Below are 21,975 nucleotides of genomic sequence, written 5' to 3'. Positions count from 1 at the left end.
CTGCTGTTCCTCGTAATGTATACATACACGTGTGCCGTGAGAGCTCCTGTACATGGGGTCCAACCCCCCGGGCATCAAACGACGCCCACAGCATAAACGCCAACTTGATGACCGCCTCAATTTGCATTCCCGCTGCCAAACCACTCATACGGCTTTCTCGCAAACATCTGCCTCCCATTCGTACACCATGCATTGTCCACTAAACACCAAGCACTTTTCGGCCGTGATTTCATATCCTTCCGGTGAACATGATAAACATGAGCAACGTGGCTCTTCTCGTCCCCGGGGCATGCAACCGTCAAACTTTTCAACCCTCGTCTTGCTCCTCACTCGCCTCCTTACCTCGTGACTGGGGACTTGTCGAGCGTCGTCACCAATGCTCGGTGCAGGGATGCCGCACTCGTAGAGGCCCCTTCATCTCCTCGTCAAGATGTCGTCGTTTCGTTCGCGATCCATCGTCATCGATAGTCCTCACGCCCGATTCCTCACGCTATTCTCTGAATGCCCAATCCGTACTTTGAGGACGCTGCTGGGGTTGGCGAGGCGCTGCGTCATGCTGAAAATCGCCAGGCGTTGAGATCCGCGCGGGCCCCGCCAGTCTTCGGCACGACTGAAAGCACTTGTCAAAAGGATGCGTGGTATGCCCGCGTTCTTCGTTCCCTGGCGTAGCCTGGTTCTTCACCTCGCGGACGGTCTGTCTGGCTCGGACCAACGGCGATAGTCTGAACGAAAGTATATATTCCGTTGTCGCGGGTCCATGGCTGGTCTTCATCTCTGTCGACCACCTGACGACGGTGTCCCCAGTGGATACGCAAAGGGGTGTCAGAGATTAGCTGCGAAGCGCGCAGCTACGAAATCCCACAGCTTTGGCGTTTGAGGACGGCCGCATCTCCAACCCCGCCGCCGCCGACCGCGGCCACATAATTCAAAAGATCGTTTGCATCGACAAGTCCGACTGACGAGGTGCCTTTCTTGTCGTCGAACTAGCAGGTACTGTAGCCACCACGAGTTGCAGGGATTGCCCCTGGTTATCACCGCATCGTGTGTTTGTTGTCGTCTCTGGAGGCGTATAGCTGACGCCTAAGACGCATCGCAGTTGTTTCTTACCCCGGGCCCTGGCTTTGACGGCCTGTCTCCTCTCCCGCAAGGGATCCGTCGACGGGGCCGCTCAGGCGGAGTAGTATGAATCCGACGGTGCCTGGGTGACAACTGTCTGCTGTCGCTGCTCATCCAGCCACACTTGTTGGTTTCCCGTTGCTTTTCCATACTGCCATCCCCGAAACTGGGCTGAGTCCTGGGCGAGGACGTTCTGCTGGTGCCATGAATCCGCATCTGACGGAACTGCACCCGCTAATATCGTGTCATGGCCGTCAAGTCCAGCGATTCCGCTTGAAGTCATGTTCGCCGCTGATGGTCCAAAGGGCTGTCCGTATATACCCGAGAAGTTGGATGCACGACGCTCGAACTGCTGTCCGTCACCAGTGGCCAAGTATTGGAGCTGCTGCTGGCCCGCAGTGCTCTCCCCGCTATATGACATCGATCGAGCCGGCTGTGGAAACTCGGACCACGCCATGTCGTCGTGAGACCCAGCCTCAGAGCTCCCCGGCGCCCAAGGTGCCGACGAACCCGATGACTGCGGAAACGGCGAGAATTGCGCGCTCAAGGGTGATTCGGCTGGATATGGAGTCCAAGTCATGTTGAGTCCCTCAGCCTTGACCAGCGGAGCTCCGTTCGAGTCCGGCGACATCCACATGCCCGGCGCCTGGCTGCCAAATCCGTAGTGGCCACCAGCGGGCAAGCCATTCGATGGCACTTCTCATATCATGGTTAGCGTCACACACCGTATTGTGTTGTGTCGTTGCGCGACAAGGCTCACCTTTAACATCGGCCGGCAAATAGTCGTCCGTGGTTGTCTGTCCCTTGTTGCTTTGAATCATCCCACCCATCTCCCCTGGGCTCCCTCCCGCAACTGCGGGCGACGAGGTCGAGGAAGCCGCACTGGAACCAGCAGTCTGACGCACGGCTCCTCTTGAGCGGCTCTCGCCCCCTGGCTGCTGATCGACCGGATAGAAACTACATTCTTTTTTCAATCGAATGCAGTTCACGCACCGGTTCTGGACTTCAGGGGAGGCAATACATCGAATTTTGCGACGGCGGCAATGACCTGTCCACAGTCTAGTGAGTCATTACGCTCCATAGAGAGCTGCCAGAGCAACGGCCAAGACTTACTGCAGGCGATCGAGGTCCTGTGGTAGCCGAGCTTATTTCTCTTTTTCTCTCCGGTTCCACCGGTCGACATTTGTGCGCCGGATGTCCCTTGTTGCATCTGGGACGCGTTTGGCGTGCTGAACGATCGCCGCAGCGCCGAGCCCGGGTTATCATCATAAGATCCTTCCGAGTCTCGGCCGTCGCCCTCTGGTGCCGATGAGTCCTGTGGCATGATCCTGAATGCCGGGCTGTACTCCATTGCCGGGTCGTGGGGAGGGGGGGCAATGTATTGATAGGACATATTTAGCGTTGAGAGCGGTTCTGAGGGCAGGATGAGCGCGTTGTTGCACCCGTGCGCCCAGATCTCCTGCTTCGCGTGGATATTGCGTGCTCGAACGACGGCCATGTAACTAGTGCGCGTTACGAGGAGTCTTGTGAGTTGCTGGCCGCACGTGGGCAAGACAACGAGCTTGTCTAAACGGACGTGTAGTTGAACGAGCGAGGTGTCGGCAATATCCGGTGCAGCGGCGCGCCAGTATATCGCAGCCCTCAACGCAAGATACCTAGACCATTCTGCGCCTGTCCTTTCGGTGTTTCAGCAGAAAACGTGGCCGGCCAAGCTCGAGGACAGCTAGACCGGGCTCGCAGTCACCTCCCAGACCTGCCAAGACACCGCACGGAGTGATGCAACTTCTCGGGTCGACTTCCGAAAAAGTGAAGCCGGCTTCTTGTCGAGTTTGTGTGCCTCGCACGAGGAAGGGTTTTGCTCGCGCCTCTGCGTACCCAAAGCCAAGGCTCAAGTCCAGTCCGACCTTGCCTTCCTCCGGTCGAAGTGAGTGCGGCTGACGGTAGCTGCGACGGGGCGCGGTCCTTATGAACGCCGGGCTCTATTGTGATGGTGACTTTGCTGCCGAAGCCGGCGCGCGACGAGCGAGGACTCGCAAATTGAGCCCAGGCTTGCCTCAGCTCTGGAGGATCGTTTGCTGGTGGCGGCAGGCGTAGGCCCCCCTGTTTACACCGACCTGTGTCTCGTGCAACCTGGTTTTGAGATACGCAGTGAGCGAGAGGCTGGAGACGAGCGAGGATGTGATGCCTTCGTCCCGCACTTGGAAAGCCTCTCAAAGCGGGCAGAGAGCAGTGCGGTGGCAAGAGCCTGACGGCTGGCGGGAATGAGCGGCGGCGCAAGGTGGCAATTCGCCCAAAGTACTTCGTCGGTCCCTGGCGAACGGTTGAAGGCCAAGTCAGGTCGAACAGCGGCAAGCCTGCACGACGTCTCCCATTGGGCCCGTCTTCTTCCTTTTCCTCTCGCGCTTCCTGGTACGGGGCGACAAGGGTCGACGACCACGCAGACGGTGCCCAAGCGGCACAACAGGAAGCTATGTGCTCGTAGCGCGTGTCTGCGTCGGCATTGGGGAGCAGAACCCTGTCCAGCCAACCATGGGAAAAGCAACGTTCCCGAGTGGTTTGGGGTGACGCGGGAGGATCAGCAGAAAAGGAGAATGGAAGGGCCTGATGGTGGGAAGCAAGTCGGATGCGTGCAAAACGGCGAGAAAGGGCTGCTCCAAGACTGGACGGGTGGTTGCCGGTCGTCTTCAGCTCGTGACCATTCCAGCTTGACAGGGTGCGGGAAACAGATATATATGACGGGACAGCCGTGCCGGCGGCGGGGGAAGGGGGGGTGTGCACGAGGGATATTTTTATATAAGGGGAGGGCCAAATTTGCCTCGAGCGAGTGCGTCAGACAGGCAGAGAGACTCTGGTCTGAGCAGCAGCCCAGGCGGCTGGCGACGAGAGCAACCTTGAACAGGTGCGCGCAGAGCCATGGGGTGCAATCGGAGAGCTGGTGCTGGTCCTGCCTGCATCGGGGGAGCTTCACCTGTGTGGTGTGCTCGGTAGCCCAAACAAGCTCCATCTTGCCTGACAGCCCTTTCCGCAACGGCCACCAGTCCATCCGGGAGCGTTAGCCACCCCCGATATATCGCGTATCCACTCGGGGCATAAGTGGGATAGCGGCGACAGTTGAGGGACTTCCGATCAGCAGCCTTGGTGGACCCATGTTCGACGCAATTCATCCTGCCCGTAACGAGCGTAGTTCGTGACACTTTGTCAGTGATGTGTGCATGCCGGCTGCATGCGAACCAAGCCAGCATGGCGTTCGGCTGCGTAACCTGCTCAGTACGAGCACCTACAACTTAGCTGTCCCAGGAATGAAGCCGTTTGAGACGCTTGGGGGCTCAAGGCTCAGGGCATGGGCCCTGTCTGTTCTGTCGCCGCCATGGAAAGGGACAACCACAGTTGGGCGGGCAGAACGTGCTTGACCCCGTCATGGCAGCACACATGGAGTGGTAGTCAGGGCGCCGCCTGGGTATCCGGTCAAGGACCGGGTCTCCTACTGCTTTCTGGACGCCCCCGGAAGTGCGGATCTGCAGCTCTCTGGGTCGCAGGCCAAGCAAGTGGTGTCCCCGGACAGCCGACGAGACAGGGTGTCACGCAGCGCGCCGGCGAGGGGAGTGCAAGTTGTGCACGAACGAACCATTTCGCCTCGTTCCACTTCTCCACAGAGCGCATGTGTGTAGTCCCGGCATGTTGTAGATATGCAGCTCTGTATGCGCGTCGGCGCAGGCAGATATTCTGCATGCATTGGTACGTCCGTACGCGGTACTTGGCACGCTTGGTGACCCTGTGTCGCAAATCTAGGAACGCACGTAATATGCATGTTGCTTGTGCTGGGGAGTGGCCGGGGACGGACGGCGACTATCTGCCTGTATCTGTCGGTCCATCTGTCTGTCTGTACGTATGAACGCTCGTACTCCGTACAGACACGAGTCACAGGACCGGGCCCTTGCTTGGATCGAAGTCGTCGTTGTGGGTTCGCGGATCGCGCCAGCAGACAACCTAGCTGTAGTCTTGTGGATCCGCCGGCGGGAACCCAAGCGTGGCGCCTCGGAAGCGCCTTGGTTGATGGGCATTAGGGCCACCTTGTTGTTCTTATTAAATCTCGCCGTTGGTTATTAGCTGTCTTTGGCGCGAGGGCACGGATGGCCACCGGTTGGCTCACACCCCTATGGCGGCCGGTCCGCGTCTGCTGAAGAAGGCCCGGTATCTGGCGAGGCATGTCACCGGCGGCGGCGGCGACGCATGCTCGAGGCAGGACTGGACCGGGCATGCACCCGCAGCCAACTGCATCCCAGCTACGCGGTTTTTGGGCTAGCATCGCGGCGACTCCTTTTCTCCTTGCCCACCACGCTGCGGGAAGTGCATCTGTATGCAGGTGGTCGTTCGTTAGCGCACCTCGGATGGATCCCTCTCGCTCAGCCCAGGTATCTGACGGGCCTTGGCGCCTGGCACACACGCGCGGTAACATCGACCGGATTGGGGCCCGGTTGAACCAAGGCGGTGCGCATCTCCTGTCCAGCCTCGGGCTCGGTGCACTGTGGACAGAGCAAAGTGCTGGGGGCGTGGACCTGTGGGCAGGGCGCACCGCGCCGTTGATGTAAGTGGCATAGGCCCGCCGCTCGACGATTGCCCGTAGCGGCAGGTAACTGCAGAGGTTCGCAGTCGCGGCCAGTCGCAAAAGGTACCGTCCGAGAGGATCCATTTTGTCAGGCCCCATGCCTTGGAGCTGCCTAAGCCAGTTGATCGACGGCGGTAGTGGCAACAGGAGCGTCGAGGCTGTCACTGCGGCGCTGGCCTCCCGTCCGAGCGAGATCCAAAATGCCCGATACTGTACAAAGCCCTTGTACGTGTTACTTGAGGAACCGCGCGCCCCCGTCAGCAGGATCTGGCTCCCCACCCGATGCAACAAAGCTTGACTGCATGGCGAAGGTTGGGGCGTGATTGGGGAGCAAGGGGGTGTTTGACAGATTGGAGACCCGCTCGGGGTCCGACGACGATATTACCTCCGGAGGCCAGCTGCTTGCCGGTTTGCTTGCTTGCTTGTGACGGAGGCGACAGAAGAGAGCTCCCGGGCCGAGCTCGCAAAATCAGTCGACTCGAGGAGCCGGTGGGCAGGTCATCGGTACTCGCTGGCAGGTCATGGCCTTGGTCCCCAGGTCTCGTCCACACCATTCGGACACTCACATGGTTGGCTCGGCGAGTGAGACGCAGAATCTGCTCTGGCCAGTCTGGGCTGGGCCAGACCCGTGGGCTTTTTCTGCAGCAACGGCGGGCGGCAGCACAGCAGCAATAACGAGAGCGACAGTGTCCGACGACTTTTCCAGGCCACCAGGCAGCTCATTGGGTCGGCTTGTCACGGGCCCGCATGCTTTCGTGTGGCAAGGACGCCAATCCTGGGCAGTGTGTCTGAGAGGTTACCCTCTGTCTGATGATGCATGAGGCTCAATGCCTGCCTCCTGGCAAGGCGCCTGACGGGCCGACCCCGGACTCCGTTTCGATACGATGGACGATCAGCAGAGAGTGACGGGCGTCCGGCGCCTTTGCTGAGAGCGTCAGTGAGCTCCTCGGCCGAGAGACGTGCCCGTTCCATGGAGCCATTCCAAGCAGCGGTTGCTTTTGCTGGACTGCCCCTCCCCGAAGGCCACTGTCACCGAGGCTGGCCTCCACACGTTGGCCCTGGGGGCAGACCGGGGAAGCCATCCGCCGCAACGCTAATGTTGTCGAGGTGCATCTTGCGAGTGTGGTTCCTCCAGCAGGGCTCCCCCTCGTGGGGACCGGACCGTGTTGGTGTCCCAATGCCTGTCCTTGTTGCTTTTGCTTGCCTTGCCTTAGCTTTGGATGCTTGTTTGCCTTGCTTGATTGCTTGCTTGCTTGTTTGCCAGAGGCCCTGACTGTGTCAGACCACCATCCGCGCGCCCGCCGCCCCCGCTCTTGGTGCTTCGTCAAGGGCCCAACCCACTCATATTCGACGCGGAGGGCTATAAGAGAAGAGTGCCTGGCTGGTCAATGGTATGGCCGAGTGTCCATTGGATGCAAAGGGCTCGGCCAGAGCGGCGGCCAATGCTACGCCCCGGGCCTTGGCCGGGCGGCGCGGGCGTACGCGGACTGCGGCGGCGATCGCCTGCTCGTTACCCTTGGTCGTGCACTCGGTTGAGTCTCTGGCGCACCGGGCATTGTGGAATCAAACGTTATCGGGGCCGCCGTCGTCGTCGTCGGCCGATTGGAGTGTTGCAGAGGTCAATCTTGTCTGCACGCCTGCTCTCGACGCGGCCAATGGCAGCTGGCCAGGCTGTCAGACAGTTTCGTCTCCAGCGCGGGCTCTGCCCGGGCAGTTGCCAATTGGCATCCCCTGGAAGGTGCAATCCACGCGAACCACAATTGGAGCAAGTGGTGTCTGGGGAAGGCCCGCTCCTGCCTGCTTGTGCGCTCGTACGTACAGCACTCGTAGGTACATCCTTAATCACGGGCCTGATGCGGATTGCCCAGCAGGCTTGTACATGCGCCTATGTTGATTTGCCAAAACATCTGCAAGATACCTGGGTCGTGAGGAGGTAAATCGTCAACGGTACCTAGAACTACCGACTTCGTACCTAACTGACATCGTACCTCGATGCCCGCCTTGCGTAGGCGAACGAACTTGAGACAGCGAGGAAGAGAGTACTGGGTATCGACTAGGTATGGATAATGTACCTCGCAGCAACCCCCATCACGTACCTACCTTGTTGAACGAGGTGGTTGTGTTTAATCCAATCACGCCGCTGGCTGCGTCCGGAGCACAAAATAGAAGCGGCAATGCACCGGCCTTGCCCCATGACCTGCGACCTCCGACTCTCCTGCTTCCACGAGTTGGAGTTGGGTACCTCAGCCATTACCAGCTTCCCCAAAATACCAAAGTATTGCAATATCTGGCACGTCTCGATGGTCGCAGTGTAGGCTGGTAGGGACTACCTACCTACCTACCTACCTGGCCGGCGCGAGCCTATCGCGCCCAGCATCCGTCCTCTCCGCTCGACCACTCTCATACATGTGAGCGATGGCGACGCCAGGGGGCACGTGCAGCAGATCGGTAGGGGCTTCGCCAGTGGGCAGGTCGCCCCTTACACCTTGATTCTGTCATCCCGCATCGCGCTGCTAGCCGACGTTGTACAACGCTGCCGCCGTCCAGCACATCGAGTGCCATGCCATCGTCATGTCCATTACCTGGACTAATCACCACTCGCGTCTCCGATGCCGCATCTTCCTGTGTTTGCCGCCTGCATCTGGCCTGGACGTCTGGCCGCCACGCCACCCCTCCACCTGGACGCATCCATGGATGGGATGGGCTGCGGGCAGCCCCCGTTGGCGGCTGAACTCCGAGAGCTTCGACGGCGCCGAACCCCTGATACGCGACGAATCGAGGTGCGTCTTTCCTCGCCTCACCCGCAGCTGTCGCTTCGCACTGTTGCTGTTACCGTGCCTGCTGGGGTTGCAGGCACGCTCAGGCAAGGCACCGTGATGTAAAGGCGCGCGCGTCTGCAGAATGCACAATATCCCACACCGGTCTGGGTCCAATCCAGGCCTCCAGCCACCCAGCGACTGCGTCCCCTCATCGCATCCCCGAGGATGGCGTCCCACCGACGCGCATTGACAGGTCCACGAGTACTCGCGAAACAGGTACCGAGGACTGGATGGAGCCGCCATGTACGAAGAACAGGGGGGCCGCCGTGTCGATGCGTTCGGGCTACGTAAAATGTACATGCACAAGCAAACGCGCAACCACTCTATCAGGATTCCTGAAGAGGCCTCGAATGATCGGAGAGACTTCACTCGCCCACTAGGTCAGCACCGGGAGAGCGCGGGTACCAGTCGAGCTGCGTACGTACACGCCTCTCAGCAGAGCTCCTCATACGGCGCTACTTACACGCGCATCAAGTAGGGGAAAAAATGCACGTCTCAGTGCGGCCAGGCTCGACGCCAAAGCCCGTTTGGCGGCTCGCCTGTGGCCGGCCGACTGCCACGAAGGTTGCTAGCTCCGTCCATCAACCGCTCTAGCGCTGCGCCCGGCCGTGCCCATCAAACAGTTATTCTCCGAACCGTGGACCTGACACCCCAGGGCGCCATCGTTTGACCTTCTGACAGCGATCAAGCATCGTTCAGGTCGTACTCGTACCATCCCCACCAGCAAAGAGCAGGGCTTTCGCAGTCACGGGCCACGGTCCTGCTTCGTCTTCAATGCTGGCCGTTCGGTGCTGATTCGTCTGCCGCAGCACGGCATCTGGGCGGCAACAGGCGGTCGCATGCTGCCCAGCTCTCTCGAGGTTGTGGCGTCGCTGACCAGAGTCGAGAGGATGGTGTTGGTCGGGCCAGTCTGATAGGCCGGCCACGAGACAGGGCTGGCCCAAGAGTCAACGTCCATGACAAACACCAAAAGCTGGCTCAGACTCCTTTTGGCCCTAGCCTCGGCCATTGAAGATCTGGACTGCGCTGCAACGTCTCACCACAAACGTCCTCTGGGTGTCAATCAGCTCACAGAGTGGCAAAATAAAACTCGTGCGAGCACGCACGACAACGCTTTCCACGGACGCTCCTCACTAGCCGTGCTAGGCCTGACGGACTGGCCCGAAAACGACTTCGAATGGAGCAAAGGACCGACGGAGCCCACACCGTCGTGCTTGGGGGCCATGGGAGATTACGTACGGAACGCGGCGGATGGCGCAGCAACATGCGCTCTCCAGCCCCTCATGCTGCGACGATGGCTTCGTCTGCTCCGGACGACTGGCGCAAAACGCCGACCCGTCCGTCTCTGACAAGATGGCACCCGCTCTTCGTACCACTCGAACGATGTGATAATGGTTTGTGCAACTCTACTATTGCTGTGGGCTGTGGTTCTGATGCCCTCCGTGAGCTAGAGGGTATCTTTGGTGCCCGCTGGAGAATGGACCCATGTCACGTCTCCGCTCCGCATCCTGAGATGTGTTGGCTCCCAGTCTCCGTCCCTGCTGTACGATGTACGATCAGAAGTCATCCATCAAGTGCTCTTGTACCCTGCTGCGCCCCAGGGACTTCTTCCACCGTCGGGCATCCACTCTGGCTCGGCGGCCCCATTCATCATGCAGTCTGCCACAGACATGGCCAGGTGTCTTCTGGTCCTGCAGTTGGTGATCTGCTTCCCGCCTCCAGTCTCTGGCTGGCGCAGTCGGCAGGAGCACAGGGGCCAGGCTCTGAGTAGGTACCTCGAACCACAGTTTGGCCTCGTATAGTTATTTAGCACATGCGTGCTGTCCTCGTCGGCCTCAGCAGCGGTCGGCCGATTGTATTCTTGCAGATCACACCAGCGCAGGGGCGAACCGACCGACGACGTAAATCCTTTGTGCGCGTCGCTCCGCCACGAGCTTCCTTCTGCCAGGACGACTCTTGCCGGACCGCGGCATAGTACCCCGTGCGGACTGCACTCTGGCATGCCTGGTCATTCTTCAAGCAAATGCCCTGGCCATCTTGCGCAAGCTGCTTCGTCTTCTTCTGCTGGGACGGCGCCGCTCGGGTGGACAACCCGTCGGAGCAATCTTGCTCAGCGCATTCGTTTGAGTCAAGGGTTCGCTCTGGCAAAAACAAGTCGTTTATCAAGCAGCAGCTCACTGGGAGCCTCCATCAAGGCAGGAGGAGCGTCTGTGGCCTGCGCGCGACTTGGTAGAGGAATGGCCTGGTTTGCCACTGCTGGCTCGTCCAGATTGTGGCTGGCAGTCAGTCACGTCCCGACACTAATGGCCGCCATCGAACGCCGTTTCTTTTGGCCCGTCGGGAGGTCTCAGCCATCCCGTGCGGGCCCCGTTCGATGAGAAAATAAGCAATAATGGCTTGGCCAGTCCACAAGGCTTGTTCGACGGGCGGACCAAAAAGTGCTGCTAGCGTGGTCGGTGAGCGTGAGGCATGGCTCGCGCTGGGTTTCTGCATGGATTTGCTTTGGGCGCCTGCGAGATCTGGCGCATTTCCACTTCTCCTCTGCTGATGGACAGTAAAGAGGACTGCATAGGCGCCTCGGCTCGGCGCGCTCCTAGAACTCCGTGGGAGAAATAGCTGTCGCCTCGTCTCTTCCCTCCCCCGCTCCTCCCAGTGCGGCCGATATAAGCGGATCACATCATAACAGGAACAGAAGATTAATACGGGGGGCTCGGTGCTCGCCACGCCCAGATAATGTGTTCCCCATGCAACATGACGACACTCGGCAACCGGGAGTGTCCGTCGGCATCAGACAAGTAGCTATGTGAACTCCTCCACCATGGCAACCCCCCGGTGTTGTTAGAAATGCTACCTGTGTGAGCACAGCTAGCCACATTAACGGTGCTCCGAGACATGTTCTATCAAGTAAAGAGGGCATTGCATATACTGCTGTGATGTGACGACAATTGTCTATTCTTCTCTAGCCCAAGCGCGTCACAATATGTCCTCGTTGGCAGGCGCTAGGGCCCTCCCCTTCCCTGATTGATTCTTTTGTTTCGGCAGAAGTAAGTATCGCGACGCCGGTAATGAGGACTGAAGCCGCAAGTAAGCGAGGTAGGGGAGTGGGTCATACGTTCTCTGGTAATGTGAAATTGTGGCGATTTCGGGCGGCAAGGAAAAGGAGCTGCCATGTGGCCACAACGGAGCCCGTCAAGTGATGTGCAGGAAGAGCAAACGAGTCCGGCGGGCCCGAGCCCTCGGACTTCGAACACGCCACTCTCGTTCGAAAACGACGTCTGTTATCCTTGCCTGTTGTCATAGCCGGCTTCTGATAGTTGGCGGGAGATCGCCAAGATGGCGATGAGAGTCCGCACCATTGCGCTGCCCGGGTCGCGGCCCGTGGCGGTGGCGTCTGTGGGCTACGAGGTGCATCGAGATTCACTTCCATATCTGGAAACATCTTGTTATTGTGTATATTTTGCAGCCTGCAAAGCTCAGGACGCCGCCCATTGCCTCCAGAGTTCACCACACCCTCTAGGGTAGTCTCGAGCAACATGAACCTAAATCTTGCCACCTCCTGGGAACACATGAATGCTGACGGCCTCCATGAGTGCTTGAGAGTGTGAACCCTTTCGTTAGTATCCGGGTAAGGAAACCTATCGGGACTGGAGATGTGGTGGTCAAAGCAATCGCAATCCTCCAGCTGTACATTTTACCCAGAGAGTGCGGAGTACCCTAGCCATGAACTGAGCAGCGCGGCCCGCGGTTGAGCTATCTGCATCCCGGCAGCGACGGGAATCATGGTGGCAGTATTGAGGACCCGCTACTTGTTTACCAGGGCAGCCGGAAACATTACGAACAATAAGCGATAAGTACGTGTTTGACTCGGTCACTGCCATTCCACGAGACGAGTGATGTGATGCTCTCACCCTATGTAATCACAGTGCAGGCACATCATTCTCACACGGCAGCTTGCGAGGATCTGCGCGGGTCCACACAGTAATGAGCTGCCCCGCATTCTCGCTCTCACTGTGTGGCCCGACCACATGCCGTGAACACACCACCACCCGACACAAGAGTCGAGACAAAGGCATCTGGCGTACGGACACGATAGCGGCCAGATCGCGTTACGCAGCGACTGGCGGTAACTTTACCTGGCGTGAACCGCGCCCCGGCACCGCCCACCGGTTGATGTTGCGACTGACCGCGTGCTCGATCGAATTGGCAACCTCAGCATCACAGTTTGCCCGCGGGGCAACGCATTCGCCATGAGCGACCTGCAAAGGGCATGGGCGAGAAACAAGCTCGGGCTGGCACACGAGCCCTTTGGCGGATTGGCGGAAGAGGAGGAGGCAGGGGCAGACCAAGTACCCGAACTGCCGGAGCACGCGGACGACGACTCGTCCTCAGCATCGTCAGTCTCCTCCACCGGCACCATCATTCCCACGCCAAGCCAGAAGCTTTTCGCGCGTCCAGAGGGGTAAATCCATGGCCACTATCGGGCAGGGTACAGGCTAACCATTTCATGCTCAGGATATCACGCGGTAGGAGCTTGGAGCCGATACCCTGGACGACGTACTTTGAGCGAGAGCTGTACATTGAGGCCGAGAAGGAGCCTGGCGTGACGTTTCACGCGTACCTCACTTCGCCGGTGGACAAGGGCCCTTTGCTTGTAATGCACCACGGAGCTGGGTCGTCGGGGTTGAGCTTTGCCGTGGTCGGCGCTGAGATCCGGAAACGCCTTCCATCGGCGGGCATTCTTGCTGTGGACTGCCGTGGGCACGGCAGTACTGTTTCGCCAGAAGGAGCAGCTTTAGATATGAGACTGCAGACCTTGTCCAGCGACCTGAATTTCGTCATCCAATCGACCAAGACGAGGATGGGCTGGGAACGGCTCCCCAACGTGGTGCTCGTCGGCCATTCCCTCGGAGGCGCAGTGGTCACGGACCTGGCCATGACGGGGAAGCTGGGGAGTGATCTTCTCGGCTACGCGGTGTTGGACGTGGTGGAGGGATCAGCCATGGATGCGCTGCAGAGCATGCAAACGTATCTATCGACGCGACCTGGCGGGTTCGCGTCGGTACAAGCCGGCATCGACTGGCACATCCGATCGCGGACCATCCACAGCTCCATCTCGGCGCGGGCGTCGGTGCCCGCACTGCTGAGGCTGGACGAGGCCGAGGACCAATCCCGACCCTGGCGATGGCGCACCAATTTGGCGGCGACGCAGCCGTTCTGGGAAGGGTGGTTTGTAGGGCTGAGCAAGAAGTTCCTGGGAGCCAAGGGCGGGAAGCTGCTGCTGCTGGCCGGCACAGACCGCCTGGACACGGAGCTTACAATTGGGCAGATGCAAGGTATGAGATCAAGACCTGCCGGACCCCGGTCGACGAGGCGCGAAAGCCGCGCATTATTGTACCTACTGCACAGGGCATGTACTGACAGACGACGCGTCGCAGGAAAATACGCCTTGCAGGTGTTCCCGGAGGCAGGACACTTTATCCACGAGGACATACCGGAGCAGACGGCCGTGTCACTCGTCGACTTCTACCGGAGAAACGACAGGAGCGCGCTGGTGTTGCCGCCCAAGGTTTCGGATCTGCTCAAGCAGGGCAAAAAGGTATAGATGTACGATGTACGAAGTAGAAACGCACGAATGCACAAACACAGACGCACACGCGGAGACTGCCGCGGGGCGCTCGAAACGGAACATCCTTGGCATATTTTATTTCCTTTTTGCTACGAGGCGCACACGCTTGGCATCGGTTGACACACCGCAACCTCGTATGAGCCTGGCCCCGAGGGGAGCGTGTGCTCTGTGCATGGCAAGCTCAGACGTTGCTGACCCAGGAAAGAGGATCGAGATGAAATGATGTGTTACGAAGTATAGAACTGCAGCATGCTGGTCTAAGCCAGTCAAGCAGTGCCTCGCACGCATGTAAGTCGTTGACGTCCGATCTGCAACACGCATGCCGCGGGACAGAGACACGCGTTGTGATGGAGCCGCAGCTGGGATCGTGTCACCCCGCTCGTCACGAGCTCGCGGGGAGGTACAGTACTTTCATACAAGAAAGCAGACATATCAAGGGCGTCACCTGGGCGTCTTCAGCTGCCCAGGGGGAGCTGTGCTCGAGCGCGTGCGCGAGTACGAATGCTCGTACGAGCCGCGCGTCTGGTCCGCCGACTGCGGGCGACGAGGCAAGCTGCAGTCGCCTGGCAGTCGATAGCAAACTTTGGCCTTGTCTCGGTAGTCGTAGCAGTGCGTGGACACTACTTGCAGGTGGATGGACGTAGGGCCGAATGGTTGGTTGGATGCCCGGCAAGCGTGGCTGGGCGTGGTGAGGCGAGGTGTGGTGAGCATGGTGAGGTCACTGGGGGTGTGGTGAAGAAGCCAGGGGTGGTAAAGTGAGGTGAGGTGAGAGTGTGGTGAACGAGGTCATGGTGGATGGGTCCAGTGTCTCGTTTGGCGCTGACGAGGACGCAGCAATTCACACGCAAGCGTTCACAGCCGGGAGAAGAGAATTAAGGTGCTGACGATGACACGCATCCGCAGCGTTGTGACGGTGCCAGGACCGCGGCGGCCCCGGATTTGCACGGGCAGAGTGCCAGACGGGCCCTGCAATGGGTCCTGCGCCTGCTGGAAAGTACGCACGTACGTATTGTGCGCGCGCAGGCGCCTACCCTTCTCAATGGGCAGGGGACCCGGCATTGGCATTCCTTGGCTGCGATGGAGGTCGGCACTTGAACAAAACCTCAAAAACACGATTGGCCGTTCCATCAGCGGCGGACGACGGGATGGATGGTGGTGGGTGTGCACTGTGCACACGAGATGCGCGCAGGTGGCTGCAGCGGCCTGGGCCGCCAACCCAAACCGAGGTGTCACAGTGCCCGGGCAGCAGTCGCCGCTGAATAGGTATGGAGGTTAGGTGGTTCCCAGGGCGTTCCGGGCGGACGCAGGCGTTGATGAGCAAACCCGCGCGGCCCTTCCATTCCTGGAAGAACCCATCCCACCTCCACAGTCCACACCACAAGTCGACAACCACAACCACCACGACCCCATCCTGGACGAAGTGGAGGAGGGCTGTGGCCTGTCGTCCCGGCAAGTCGGAGACTCGGAGGACGTCATGCAGAACCTTGAAACCTTGCAAAAGCTTGGCCGTCGCTGGGCACCCTATTGACGCGACAGCCGCGGCTGAAGAAGCGCACCCCGGCGCCGGGTTCCTTGCGTTAGACGCAGGCCTGGAGTGCCGCCGGGCCGGGTTACGTCCAACCCGGACCCCATTTGAATGATGGAAAGTCGGGCGGAGGGACCAAGACTGCCCGGTCGAGCCCAGCTCGATGGACCCTGGCGTGGCGTGGCCCGGCGTTGCCAGTAGGTGCGGATACATACCTAGTACCTAGGTACGTTAGTGCGCTGAGCCCACCGAAGTGACCTCGCCCGCGCGCGTTTGGGAGATGCAGCGGAACGCCCTGGAGTCTGAGCTCCCGGAGCTCCCGTCGCTGACGAGTTGACGCTGACAGACGGGACGGGAGGTTCCATGCCGTCGTCACCCGTCAGACCACTCTGGGGCCCCCCTCGCCCCTGAATTGGCCCGACCTTCTTTGGCACTCTCCCGGGCTGGACGAGTGAGTACTTGTACTTTGACCGCTCCGAGGCACCTGCCCGCTGGCTGGCCACTGCTAGGTAGACGCCGACGGGCATTGCTAGCCCGTGCCATCGTGCCTGCTCCAAGGAGCTAGAGCTGCTTCATGAGGCACAGTAGGTCGGACCCTAGCTCCCAATGCTCCCTTGACCTGGGAGACCAATTGCCGTGCTTGGAGGGGGCGCACATCGGGGGGGAGTCTTGTAGGTTAGCTTGCCATGGCAGCGCATGGGCCAAGTGGCCGTGATGAGGTTGGGATTCGACGTCTCTGCGAGGTCCGGTCCCCCGCCACCCAATCTCCTCGCCGCGTTTATTAGACGCCCCGTGACCCCGGACTCGCGCTGTGCTCCATCCTCGCGCAGTCCTCCCCCGAACCTCGTCTCTTACTTGAGGCCTCTTCATCCCTTCTTTCGCCCTGCACATATACCCGGTTGCTCTTCCAAAAAGTTCTTTGGTCCTATCTCTAGTCCCTTAAGCACAACAGCTCGCGCCAACAAGATGAAGACCACCCTGATCGTCTCCATGGCTGCCGGACTGGCCGCGGCCCAGTCCGTCGGCAACGTCCCCGCTTGCGCGGTGAGTTCCCAGTCCCCTTCCCCCGGCTTCGTGTGTGACGCTCAATCGGCCCCCTTACCCGCCGTGGCAACGCCTCAATCGCCAACGTTTTGTCTCAGTCGCTGACCGCTTTGTTATCGCTGTGCAGCAAAAATGCGTCGGGGAAGTGTTGGGTCCGCAGGGCACTGTCGGCGGCTGCAAGTCTGCCGACATCGGGTGCTTCTGCCGCAACGAGTCCTTCATCAACAGTATTGTCTGCTGCATCGACAAGGCCAAGGCCTGCTCCAAGGAAGAGCTGGAGGCGACGCTCAAGTACGCCTCTGGCCTGTGCGGCTCCCAGGGCGTCACGCTTCCCAGCAGCGTCCCCACGTGCAGCACAGCAACACCCACCGCTACCGCCTCGGCAGGCTCAACCCCCACGTCCAACTCTACGGCCGCATCGTCTTCTTCGACCGCCGGCGCCGCCGTTGCCGGCAGCGTGGGAGGGCTGGCGGGCGCCGTTCTGGCCATGCTCGCCGCTCTGTAAGCCAAAAGGCACGTGTTTGGGAGGCTGCATCTGGCGACAGACGACCCGGCCGGCGACGAAGCCCCACGGCGACGAGGACGAGGGATACATATACGCTTACGCTTGGAATGTGCGCAGACACGGCAAGCGCATCGAGACGATGGCATCCGGGGCTTGCCTCGGGGAGGAGTTAATATATACGGATATGGGTGGCATTCCTCTTCTCACTGGCCTCCACTGGCCCTTGGGCCTCCTACGTGCCCTGTTTGTATGAGCCAATGACTTGATTCAAGATGTTAGACTGAACCTCGTTTTTTGCGGCAGCCAGCCCTGCAATGCAGCCTTGTACCTGATGCGGCGCCGTGCCTCGATCGATCCTAGGGACCTGCTGCCTCCATCGCCACCAGGTTCCAGCCATGTGCCTGATCTGACTGCCGTTGAGCGGCCAACACGCAAGCACCCATCCTCACCAGCGGCGTGCTCATCCCGGACCACAGCGGTGGTGGTGCGACGCGATAAAGATGGGCAGATCATGGGCGGATACGTTTTATGGCCACGGCGATATTATGGGGAAGAAGGGTCTTGAGGGTCTCTCGAGGCGAGCATCGAGCATCGGAGGCCCCGCCGTACCCGCACCGACTGCCCGCCCGCTTTTTTATTTCTCACTCCCGCCGCCAGCCCAGCATCCATGCCTGCATGCATATGGAGGTCAGTGGTCCGAACAGCGCCTGCTGACATCACTGACCCCCCGACCTCCGGACCTCTCTGGCAAATCGAGCCCCTCCACATTCCGAGCTCGTTCCACCCCGCAGCAGCCCAGCATCACCAAGCCAGCAACAGCAAGCACGCACGCCGACACTCCCGCCGTGACGACCGATCATCAGCCTTGCTCTTGCAATTTTTTGTGAATTTCCATTGTGCGCTCTCCAACTCAACCTGCGGCCGATTCGAAAACCAGCAGAGCAAAGCAAAGCAAAGCAAGCAATTGAGACAGCCATGGCGCCCAAGACCATCATCGCCCCGTCGATCCTGTCGGCCGACTTTGCGCAGCTCGGGCACGACTGCGCGCGCACCATGGAGCAGGGCGCGGACTGGCTCCACGTCGACATCATGTAGGGCTTCAAATCCTCAGGATTGCGGCGAAAAGGCCCCAATTGGAATTGGAATTGGGGTCGGAAGAATGACGGCTGACATTCGCGCGGCGCGCGCGCACGCACGCAGGGACGGGCACTTTGTCCCGAACATCACGTTTGGAGCCCCCGTCGTGGCCAAGATTCGCGGGCACGTCGACCGGCCGACCGAGGCGCACGGCCGGGGCACGTTTGACTGCCACATGATGATTGCAGAGGTGAATACTTGATCCATCCCCCCCCCCCCCCCCCCCCCCCCCCCCCCCCCCCCCCCCCCCTTCGCCCATATATCGTGTTCGAGCGTTGGGGGGATGCGCAGCACGCGCGTTGTGGTGGGCTCGCTCCCGAAGACAAGCAAGGATTGAGGATCTATGGGACGGCCATGTGACAAACCTGGACTGACGAGAACGCCTTCTCTGCGCGACGCGACGACAGCCCAAGAAGTGGGTCAAGGACTTCAAGAAGGCCGGCGCGGACATGTATTGCTTCCACTACGAGGCTGCCTTCTCGTCGGCGGCCGAGAGCCCCGAGGAGACGACGGACGCCAAGACGAGCCCGCGCGAGCTGATCCGCTACATCCACGACCAGGGCCTGCAGGCGGGCATCGCCATCCGCCCGGACACGTCTGTGGACGTCCTGTGGGACATTGTCGAAGCCGCGGACCCGAGGGACAAGCCTGATGTGCGTCAACTTTCCCCCCATTACGCCCTGTCCCCCTCGTCTTCTCTCTGCCCCCCTCGTGGTGTGTTTGCATTGCCGCTGTGAGCAGAGCTGTTGGTTATGTTCAGTCTGGGCGCGCTCGTTAGCTGACAGAGGCTCGCTGCTGCAGATGGTGCTCATCATGACCGTCATGCCCGGCTTCGGCGGCCAAAAGTTCATGGCCTCGGAGCTGCCCAAGGTCGAGGCCCTCCGGAAAAAGTACCCCGAGCTCAACATCGAGGTCGACGGCGGCCTCGGCCCCGCGACCATCGATCAGGCGGCCGACGCGGGCGCCAACGTCATCGTCGCCGGCAGCGCCGTGTTCGCGGCCAAGGACCCCGCCGACGTCATCGCCGCGCTGCGCCAGTCGGTGGACAAGCGAAACGGCAGGTTGTAGATGGGCGCGCGAGGTGGTATATATACACGATGATGAAAGAGCGGCCGTGGGTATAGAGCGGAGGGTATAGTTGTGGTCAAATGTGGCGTGGCGCGATGTATATTTGGGGTTGTGGGTATCTATGAATGTACGGACGGGGTGGCTAACGTATAGATCCATCATACTAAACATGCATGTTAGAGTCTGTTCGACGTCGTTTGGTTCTTTCCGTCAACCGCTCTTTGCAGCGCCTCGATGAGTCCCTTGACTTCGCCCACTGGACAGAAGCCCACTATTATTGTCTGGAAGCTCGTGATATGAACGGCCGGGGCCCGCGACGGCCAGTCTCAGCTTGTCAGTGCGGTGATGGAGAGCTTGAACAGTTGAGAGAGCGAGCGCAGGTGCATCTGGGCGGCTCGGCTGGCGTACATCAAGGCGGTGTGCGGCCCGCATGTCTCATACCACGAGAAGCAGCAGACGTCGACGCCCTCGTTCATACAACCCTCTTTTCGTCTGCGCGCATCAAGGCTCCGTACCTCACGCCTCTGCGTCAAACTCTATCAACTTCTTCTCGTCGGAGTTGCTGCTGCTGCGGTCGTCGCCATCCCACGCGTCTCGCACAGCGCGCCAGTAGCGCTCCGGCTCAGCCCTCGCGATGGCGACGTGCCGCGCCCGCTCGAAGCGCTCCAACCTCACGACGAAGCCCGCCTCCCCGGCCCTGCGCGCATTGTCCTCGACGTCCCGGTAGTAGACCATGTCGTCGCCCGTGCCGTACAGGTACGTGCGGCGGCACTCGCGGGCGGCCAGCTGCGGCGCGCGGATGGCGCTCGCGTTCTGGTTCTGCGCGGCGGGCAGGCGGCGCAGCGCGTGGTAGATGCAGGCGACGGCGATGGCGGCGTGCATGAACGGCGAGGTCCACCACGGGAGGGTCTGCAGCAGGGCGCGGTGCGTGTTGCGCCAGCGGAAGTAGCCCGGGCAGGAGTCGAGCACGAGGACGTACCGCGGTAGCGTCTCAAGGCCACCGCGCGACCGCCGCGCCGCGAGCATGTGCTTGAGGTGGACGGCGGTGCTGATGCCGCCGTTTGAGAACATCTGGACGAGCACCCGCGGGCGTTGGCTCGCGCCGCCGTTCTCGTCCGTGTCTGTGTCCGTCGTCGTCGCCGCCGCCGCCTTGTCCGCCAGCGACCCCAGGATCGGTAGGGCAGGCCGCATGTCCCTGCGCGCGATCCACGGAAGCCATACGCGGGACAGCGGACACCGGATGAGCAGGATGCGCGACGTCGGAAACAGGGCGCGGTACCGCGCGATGTACTTGGCGATGTGCTCGTCGCGCGCGGCCATCCAGGAGAGCATGAGGATCAGCTCCGGGTCGGACGCCGCCTGGGGGACGTGGGCCGGGTCCAGGTAGGCGACCGTCGGGCTGAGTCGCTGCATGAAGCCGAGGGGTGCAGTGCCCGAGGGCGTGTTGTAGTCGGACGCCATGCTTTTGGGGCCGTGTACGTATGACGAAGAGGAAGAGGGATGTGCTGATATTCAAGGAGTCGGTGACGGGCAGCGGCGCATCGCGGTTCGTAGTCGAAGTGGGTGGCAAGTAAGTACACTTCACTGATGATTCCTCCTATTCCAGAGATGAATCCAACGACGATGATTACGACGACATTAACAACTTGGTTGCATTCTAGACGTGTAACCAATGGCGAGAATCGGCGGGTCCGCGTGTGAAGTTGCAAGAGAAAAGACAAAGAAAAGATGTGTGCTGACGGGGGGCCGAGGCTCGGACTCCGGAGGCTGAGATGCCAAAGCCGCATGGGTCGGCTTCCCCAGACGAAGTGACGCCCGCCCGCTCATGCGTGCCTGGTGGGGTGGGAAAGGGGAGCAGGGGGGCAGTGGGTTTAGAATCGGATCCGGGGGAATTAATGCATCAACGATGCCGGGCCTAGGGGCCTAGGGTGGGTGAGCCGCCAAGCGTGAGGCAGTAGTCACCGTTGACGTTACCGGCATGTTTTCACAGTCGTCGTTTGACGAGGTAGAACGCATCCGGCCGGAAAGATGCAATTTTTTGAGTTGTCATGTAAGATGGGCGCCCTTCTATATGGGAACGCGAAGCAACAGGGTAGACTTAAACACGAATAGAACTCGCAAGACACGATGCTGCCTTAATGAGCCACTGGTGCGAGTATCATGTTTGTGTCATCGGCATCACCCACACCCGTGGGCGATAGACCCCATCCGGAAGAGGGATTGGACAGAGCCAAGTCCGGGAATGCGTGAGATGCAGAAGCGGTTGTCACACACTACATAGGAAGACGGCCAGGGCAAGCCGCTTTCTGCGGCGCCCATCGATGACACCCCATGGACACTTTTCGCGGTGACACGAGCGAGCATCTTGGTATTGATACGGCGCCACAAGTAGAGCACAAACAAAAGCCCATGCCCTAGATATATATGTACGTAGAACCGCCTGCTCGCATAGGCAAGGCGGGAAGCAAGCGAGGACGGATGCGAAACCGGCCGCACGTGTAACCGTGAACAGAACCATGATCTCATTCG

At 60.2% G+C, this 21,975-nt stretch overlaps 5 protein-coding genes across 5 annotated transcripts; 3 read left to right on the top strand and 2 right to left on the bottom strand.

Annotated features, from left to right (window-relative positions):
- Positions 1-1,168: 1,168 nt before the first annotated feature.
- PLICBS_002377 (uncharacterized protein) lies at positions 1,169-2,467 on the bottom strand (the record flags this gene model as incomplete). The annotated part of the gene is made up of 3 exons (XM_065600009.1): positions 1,169-1,815; positions 1,877-1,951; positions 2,230-2,467. The coding sequence occupies 3 exons, from the start codon at positions 2,465-2,467 to the stop codon at positions 1,169-1,171; spliced, it is 960 nt and encodes a 319-aa protein (XP_065456081.1).
- A 10,321-nt stretch (positions 2,468-12,788) lies between these two features.
- PLICBS_002376 (protein phosphatase methylesterase 1) lies at positions 12,789-14,143 on the top strand (the record flags this gene model as incomplete). The annotated part of the gene is made up of 3 exons (XM_018322031.2): positions 12,789-13,000; positions 13,054-13,874; positions 13,977-14,143. The coding sequence occupies 3 exons, from the start codon at positions 12,789-12,791 to the stop codon at positions 14,141-14,143; spliced, it is 1,200 nt and encodes a 399-aa protein (XP_018179511.2).
- A 2,515-nt stretch (positions 14,144-16,658) lies between these two features.
- Positions 16,659-17,241, top strand: PLICBS_002375 (uncharacterized protein; the record flags this gene model as incomplete). The annotated part of the gene is made up of 2 exons (XM_065600008.1): positions 16,659-16,736; positions 16,864-17,241. 2 exons carry the CDS (start codon positions 16,659-16,661, stop codon positions 17,239-17,241), a joined length of 456 nt encoding a protein of 151 aa, XP_065456080.1.
- A 975-nt stretch (positions 17,242-18,216) lies between these two features.
- Positions 18,217-19,446, top strand: PLICBS_002374 (ribulose-phosphate 3-epimerase; the record flags this gene model as incomplete). The annotated part of the gene is made up of 4 exons (XM_018322028.2): positions 18,217-18,332; positions 18,442-18,568; positions 18,786-19,031; positions 19,180-19,446. The coding sequence occupies 4 exons, from the start codon at positions 18,217-18,219 to the stop codon at positions 19,444-19,446; spliced, it is 756 nt and encodes a 251-aa protein (XP_018179508.2).
- Positions 19,447-19,962: 516 nt separating this feature from the next.
- On the bottom strand, positions 19,963-20,907 carry PLICBS_002373 (uncharacterized protein; the record flags this gene model as incomplete). Its single annotated transcript, XM_018322027.2, has 1 exon — positions 19,963-20,907. The coding sequence occupies one exon, from the start codon at positions 20,905-20,907 to the stop codon at positions 19,963-19,965; it is 945 nt and encodes a 314-aa protein (XP_018179507.2).
- Positions 20,908-21,975: the final 1,068 nt, after the last annotated feature.

This window comes from Purpureocillium lilacinum (genome assembly GCF_023168085.1).
Source record: "Purpureocillium lilacinum CBS 284.36 DNA, scaffold_2, whole genome shotgun sequence".
NCBI lineage: Eukaryota > Fungi > Ascomycota > Sordariomycetes > Hypocreales > Ophiocordycipitaceae > Purpureocillium > Purpureocillium lilacinum.
Note: the sequence above shows the minus strand (reverse complement) of the source record. Positions and strands in the feature narration are given on the sequence as shown.